The sequence below is a fragment of the Bison bison genome, unplaced genomic scaffold (genome assembly GCF_000754665.1).
Source record: "Bison bison bison isolate TAMUID 2011002044 unplaced genomic scaffold, Bison_UMD1.0 scf7180017864248, whole genome shotgun sequence".
NCBI lineage: Eukaryota > Metazoa > Chordata > Mammalia > Artiodactyla > Bovidae > Bison > Bison bison.
Genome location: NW_011494820.1, coordinates 1745648 through 1752750, shown reverse-complemented (window position 1 = coordinate 1752750; position 7103 = coordinate 1745648). Strand labels below are relative to the sequence as shown.

The 7103-nt window shown below is 62.5% G+C and overlaps 1 protein-coding gene across 2 annotated transcripts in view; it reads right to left on the bottom strand.

Annotated features, from left to right (window-relative positions):
- Positions 1-2597: 2597 nt before the first annotated feature.
- The window catches only part of COPE (coatomer protein complex, subunit epsilon), an 18479-nt gene continuing 13973 nt past the window's right edge, over positions 2598-7103 (bottom strand). The window contains exons 5-10 of one of the 2 annotated variants that reach the window (XM_010847274.1): positions 7022-7075; positions 6482-6563; positions 5338-5493; positions 4075-4143; positions 2958-3032; positions 2598-2809 (exon numbers count right to left, since the gene is read on the bottom strand). In XM_010847274.1, the coding sequence (XP_010845576.1) occupies positions 2762-2809; positions 2958-3032; positions 4075-4143; positions 5338-5493; positions 6482-6563; positions 7022-7075 (484 nt within the window). In that variant the 3' untranslated portion in view covers positions 2598-2761. The remainder of the gene's footprint in view (positions 2810-2957; positions 3033-4074; positions 4144-5337; positions 5494-6481; positions 6564-7021; positions 7076-7103) is intronic. The other variant, XM_010847275.1, reaches the window with a different exon arrangement.

The following is a 7103-nucleotide window of genomic DNA, read 5'->3' as shown; positions in this document are numbered from 1 at the left end:
CGGTAGCTGGGTCCCCCGGAGGCAGCGGCGGCGTCGACCTCCGGTGTACAAGTCCCGGCGTTGTCGCGCCGCGTCCTGGAGGCGGGCCAGCGCTCTGGCTCATTTTCCAGTGGAGGAAACCCAGGCGCGGGAGGGCGGGGTAGAGATGGAACGGGCATCTGGCCTGCCGCCCGCCAGGCCTGAACCCAAGAAGGTCCGGAGCGGCCCTGTGCCCCCATCCCTCGTCCCCGCTCGCATGCCCTTGCTCACCCTGGGCCCCTTCACCCCACCAGGCTGTGTCCCCGACATGGGGCACAGCGAACACCAGCAGGCCGCACCCGGGACCCGCGGTTCCCTTTCCCAGGCCCTCCAGCTTGTCTCTGTTGCCCTGTCCCACACTCACGCCTCACCACGTCCTGGCCTGAGGGCCACCTGCTGCTCTCCATGCCCCTGAGGACCCGGCAGGCCACTGCAGCAGGTTAACAGACCTTCAGGGAGGCCAAGGGAGTGGGTGCCCCAAGGTGTGTGGGGGGCCACTTGGGTTGAATCCAAACCACTGCTTCATTGGGACCACCCCTGGTGATCTTCCATTATCCACCCACCAGGCCCTGTGTCCAAAGCCCCCAAAGGTCACCTCTTGAGGACATCGTCTCTTCTGCCACTGACAGCCTTCATTCCAGCCCCCGGGGATTCTTGTACACTTGTGCCCCTCCCTTCCCCCTACCTAGGAGTCCTCCCACCACCTTTCAAGGTAGAGTTAAGGAATCAGTGTGGGCCCTGCAGGAGCCTGGCTGGGTTCCATACAGCCACTAGCCTGACCTGGCCTTCAAGCACACAGGTGAAAATGGAGGAGAGAGGGGTCAAGAGGACCCCCATCCCTCTTCTTTTCCCTTACTGCCTGTCCCAACCCCTAGTCTTCCAGCACATCCAATTCACTCCACCTTCAGACATTCCCAGAATCCAGTCAAGTCTCTGCATCTGTACAGCCTTACTGAACCCTTGGCCACCCTTGTGCCTCCTCCTCACCCCACACAGAGGCCAGAGGAAACCTACCTGCTCCTCCGCTGCTCACAGCCTTCCATGGCTCCTATCACCAAGCGTAAAAGCCCACCTTCTCACTGTGACTCACAACCCACCCTCACGGCCTCCTCTCTTCACCTTGCTCCTTCCATTCCAGCTGCACTGGCCTCATGGCTGGAGGTAGCTCTCCAACAGCAAGCAGTTCTGCCCCAGGGTCCTCGCACTGGCTGTTTCCTCAGGTATTGGCAAGGCTCTTCCTTCCCCTTCAGGCTTTACCTACGTCAGCTGGTCCTTGCACCTCCCGGATCCCCCTGCCCCATCAGCCTTCTTATTGGCACATGTCACCATCTGTCCTGCTCTGCCTCCTACTATTTTTTAATGTGCTCTCCGTGTGGGCAAGGATTCTGTCCATTAAAGATACCCAATTCCATAGCCAGCCTGGCAAGCTGAGGGGAGCTAAGGGGTCCCAGGCTGCTGGACATGCCTCTGTAAGTCCAGCTGGGTAGCCCTGCACCGTCCCAACCAGCCATCTCTGCCCCCACCCCTCCAGGCACTATCTGGTCACTATGGCACCCATCAGTAAGGGGAGAGCTGCCCCCCCACACCAGCCCCAGCCCAGCCTCAAGTTTCATTTTGGCACGGCCCGGGTAGGAGGCTGCCAACGGGTGGGTGCAGAGCAGAAACAAAAGGTGGCTCCTGGTGCTGGCAGCTGGGAACCAGAGCTCCCAGGCACTGAGGGCTCTGAGGGGGGCTGCTGAAGTCCCAAGAAAGGGACCTGTACCTTGCCCTTCCTGAAAGGGCAGGCCTCCTCTTCCCCAGGGAGCTTACCCCAGCCCTCACCCTCATACACACCCCTGCCCCGGAAGGCTTCTGCCACCTCAATCCCCTGCTGACCTAGCGGGGAGGGGCTGGGGGTCCCTTGCTCTCTGTCCTGTCTCGGCAGTCAAAGGCCACCTCTGAGACAGATGAGGTCAGGTTCGGGGAAGCCAAGTATCGTCTTTCTTTCCCTCCCCAGGCAAGGGCCCAGAGACAAAGCTCCATCGGGCTTGTTGACTCTAGTAAGGCCCCAGGATCTTTGCACAGGCTGTTCTTTCTGCCCAGGAGGCTTGACCTCCCAGAACCTGGGCTGACTGATCCTTCTTGTTCAGGCGGACACAGCTCAACGGTGACCTCATCCCAGAGACCCCGGCCACTCCCCCTCCCTCTGTTGTCCAGCTTCTACTTATCAACGGGTGCTCACTAGGCAGTCACCTTTCTGGGCAAGGAGCTCAGTGCTTCGGCCACAGCGGTGCTTTGGCACCCACGCCCCCATCATGGCGGGCCTGTCCTGACTCACCACACAGCAGCAAGGAGCAGGGGCCGGTGCGGTAGGGCAATGTTTCCTCCTATGAGGACCCGGCACGCCCCCTCCCCACTCAACTGAGCTGAGACCCGAGTACTTCCGGCACCCGCTGCGTTTAAATCCTGGTACCCCTTGTGATGGCTGTGACCTCCCTGTGCCTCAGTTTCCCTGGATGCCAACTGGGCGTGGGGGTAGCTGTTTGGTCAGCAGGGGTCCCTCCCATCTGCCCCTTCAAAGTGGCTGGAGCAAACACAAATTGGGTGGGGATTCCTGGAATGGAGACATTTATTGAAAAACGGCAGGCTGGGATGGGCTTCCAGCCTGTACTTCTAGCCAAAGGGCAAGTGCCCAGCAGAGAGGGCAGCAGAGCCCTGGCCTCGCATTCCCACGGCTCCTTCGGAAGTGCATCTGGGGCAGGCCTCAGGCGCTGGGGGCATACTGCAGCACCAGCCGGTCAAAGTCGTTCTCCTTTGATGCGAGTTGGGGGTGCAGGAGTGGGGGGGGCGCAGAGAGACAGAGAAACGGGAGAATCTGTGAGCCAGGCCCCGAGTCCCCACCTTGCCTAGTAGAGCCTGCGGGATCTGGGGTGCAGAGCTGGGCCACCCCAAGGGCTCACCTTGGCCCGGTACTCCTTGATGAAGGGGTGCGACCTGTGGGCGTCCTTCAGCTGGGACAGGTAGCGGTTTGTCACCTGTGGGAGGAGGCAAGGTTAGCTAAACGTGGGGACCCACGTTGGCTCTGACCTGGAAAGCAGAATGGGATGAAGCAAGGGCCACCCAGCCAGACCCAGGCAAGAGCCCCGATTTCCCCTCCGTTTTTCCATCACCCCACACCCCGGAATCGTGCTGAACTAGAGGGGACCCTGGGGGGCGGGGCCGGGAGCCTGTACTTGCACATGATTGAAGGGATGCACCAGGTTCAGGGATGGGGGCTGGGTTGGGACCCAGGCCCGGGGAGAGGCAGGGGGCCAGACGGAGTGGACGGCAGGTCAGGGGGATGGGGCTGGGAAAGGAGGTGAGTTTGTTCTGGGCACACTGTATGGAGACACCCCAGAGGCCTGGGGATGGGAACTGGGGCCAAGACAGAACCTTGCGCCCAGCCCTGACATACGGGGCTGTGGGCGTCTATGCAGCTCTGCTTCTTCCAAACTGGTAGTCTGGGGGTGTCTCTGTGCTGAGTGGGGGCGCTGTCCTATCTGTCCCACACCACCCCAGCCCTGAGGCTGCCAGGGGCCCTTCCACAGGCACTGGGGACAGACCCCCATGAAGCCCTGGGGTGGGGGGCCCCTGGCCGCCTGGGCCTGGCACCTAATGGGCAGTGCCCCGCATCCTCCCCCTGCACCCTCAGATGAGACAGGCTCACTGGGATGGCTCCCCTGGGCCCCATTTCTCTGTCCTGTTGCCTGCTCCTGACTGTGAGATGACACAGGCTGGCTCCCACCGTGGGAGCCCCGAGCCTCAGCTCACGTGTCCACAGGACTCTCTGAGCTCTGGGCAGGGTGGGGGCCCTGGGGGAGTGACTGTACCACCAACTTCCCAGGGTCAATGGCAGCCGCATCCACTCATGGGGAGCAGGTTCCTTCCCCAACCCCAGGCTAGCCTTGAAGTTCAGACTCCGTGACCTCGAGCTCCCTGTGGAGCCGGGGCCTCACTGGAGACCCCTGCCCACCACAGGCTGGCATTGCGAGGGCCAGAAAACCCTGCTGCACCTGCTGGGGGCGGGGAGGGGCCTACCTCAGGAGGCTTGCCCAGGTGTTGGGACAGGACAACGAGGTTTATCAGCGTCTCAGGGTGGCCGCTGTCCTGACAACAAAGGGGATGGGCAGGGTCAGCTTCTCCAGGCCAGTGGATTGGCCCACTCACAGGGGTGGGCCAGCTCAGACAGGGCTGGGGCTACAAGACGCGGTGTGCCCCGTGACTGGATGCTTGGCCAGGTGGAGACCTCGGAGCCTTCCCTTCTGTTTCCCCACACCAGCTGCTTTCCCCAGGGGCTTGGTGCTTCCTTAACAGGTCAGACTGACATGAAGACTGCGCTTGCTGCAGTTTCCGAGGGGCCTATTTATTTATCACAAATCTTAAGGTGACAGAGTCTAGGCCAAGGCAGCCTCAGCGTATCACAGCCCAGCGAGCTGGTCTTCCTGCTGCAGCTGTGAGGCCTGAGAACGTGGGGTAGGGCCCGCCCACTCCCCAGGGGACTTGACAGGAAACTGCAGGAAATTACCAGAACCTCCAAGCAGCTGACCTCCCCTCACCCGCCCACACTGGGCGCTGAAGCCCGGGGAATCCTGGGAATGGGCTCGGCTGCTACCTTGGCCAGGAACCCCAGCCCAAAGGCCCTGATGGAGGGCGAGACATGGCGGCGACATGCCAGTCGGGGTTTCACAGGCTCAAGGGGCCGCATGGACCCTGGGCACCGGCATGGGTCACAGCTCCACACACGCAGCCTGATGACCCCACCACGCCCTTGGCCTGTCCCCGCGCGGCCAACAGCCTGCCGTGACAGCCCGGCCCCTCGCAGAGGTGAAGAGGGAGGGGCTGCCCAGTGGCGTCAGTTTCTCGTTGTATCAGAAACTGCCTCAGCTGTCGGTCGGGAGAAGGCAGGCCACTGCAGCGGCCCCCAGCCTCCGCGGGTGGCACGCTCAGGCCCTCCGCTCGGTGAGCACGGGCACAGGCGACACGTCTGTGTGCGCTCTGCTCGCTCCTCAGCAGCCAATGGCAGGGGTCTCTCTCAAGCACAGATCCAGGTCAGGGGTCATCACCCTGAAACGCCCCAGGCCAGGTAGGGGCGGCATCAGTGAGGAGGAGACGGGGCGTGTTTGCTTAGCTCAGGCCTGGGCTGACTGGATCCTCCCATTTTCAAAAGAAGTCAGAATGAGGACTGTGGTTCACAATCCCGACTTTTAGCTGCGTCAGCGTGAGAATCCCCACCTGGCCAGCAGGCAGGCCGTAGGGTCCCTGCCGCACCTGTTTCTGGGGTGGGGCTGGGCCTGCCCTTACCTTGTCCAGTGCCTCCTGCAGTACGCCCTCAGCAGCCTCCCAGCGGCCCTGCGCCATGTGGCAGGCTGCCTGCCCATTGAGCAGCAGCAGGGTCGGCGAACACTTGTCGGCCATCTCCTGGAAGATGTAGTAGGCGTCCTGGAGCTTCTCACCTCCCTGCGGGGACAGTTGGGACACCACCGCCTTGTCACCCTGCTACCCTGCCCTGCCCCGGCCTGCTCCCTCCTGGAGGATCTCAGGGCAGGCACCCTGGGGACACCGACACCTTCCGCACAGAAGCCCTTGAGCAGCCTGTACTGCGAAGGGGCCGAGGCGTTGTGCAGACCCCTCAAACCCGGCTCCCACAAGCCCTCAGTTTACAGACTTGAAAGGCTCAGCTTCAAGGAGGAATCAACGCACTGGCAGCTGGGCCAAGGTCTGGGCTGGGACACAGGGCCCACCGGCCTCTGCTCCATGGTCGGTCCTGAGCCCGCCCACCCGCATTCTGAATAGCAGGTTCTGTCTGCCTGGTAGAGACACAGTGTCACGCTGGCAGGGGAGCCTGACACGAAGATGCACTTGTGAACAAATGCAAGGCTACAGAGAGGACTGTTGGGGTGTGTCCCCTGCACTGAATGGATCCTATGGGGTGAGGCCTCAGCCGTGCAAAACAACATGCAGATACACGCAGACAAGGAGCACACTTTAAAAAGCCTGGACAAGAGCGTGAACTCAGAGAAAGGAAGTCAAAAGCCCAAGACCGAAACAGGGCTGCTGCCAGGAGAGGGGTGCCCGGGCATGTGGGGGTAGGGGGCTGGGCTCGAGGAGGGACTTGGGCCCCAGCTTTGTGCCAGGAGCTGTAGAGCAAGCTGAGCAGCAGCCAAGCCTGGGGCCAGGCCCCAGAGTGTGAGTGCGTGCAGGGAGAGCATGCCGAGTCCGGTTCGGAGCCCCCCAGTCGGTTCACCCTGGGTCTGGCCAAGCTATTGGCCTACAGGAAGCCAGAAGGGGTCAAGGCTGAGTGATGGGGAAAACGTGCTGGGCTCTTTCGGGTGACCGGCCCCCAAGAAAGCACGAGGCCTGGGGTGTCCATGAAGCCCAGCAGCAGCCTCGGGGCACCCGGCTGCTCCTGCCCTCGTGCTCCGGCCCAGGCTGGGCAGGGGCTCACCGCAGCCAGGCTGACCCAGGCGGTGGCCAGCTGGGTGAGCGTAGCGTCCTCGTCCTGGTCCTGCATCTTCTTCAGCTCCTTCCTGGGGGCGGAGGAGAGGTGCCCAGTGGCTGTGGGGCCAGGCTGCTGTCCCCCACCCCTGCCTGAGTTCCTTGCTCATGAGGCCTTAGCACCCCCCTGCGGCTGCACACACCCGAAGCCTGCTCCCACCCTGTAGGCCGGGCCCTGCTGCCGGCCTCACAGAAGGAAGCTGAGGCACCGGCAGCGACATCCCTTGTCCCAGGCAGCACCACGCAGGGACGGGTAGGTAAGCAGTGGTGCCGTCACCCCCGTGGACCAGAACGCACTACATGGAGAAACGTTTGCATTGCTGATGATCTGAGCCAGGGTGCGTGCTCGAGGTGGTCCCCACTGAAGACAGAGGACTGGTTTCTGGAGAATTCAGGGTCCCAGCACAGCCTGGCCTTGGCTAAGATACCCTCCCCTCCCACCCCCAGGCACAGGCCACTGCCTAGCAGCCCCCGGTGGGGACGGGCTTACCGGGCAAGGTCCAGGCGGTCAAGCTTCAGCAGGATCTGCACTGTCATGGCCATGCTGCAGGAAAGGTATGTGGTCCGTGAAC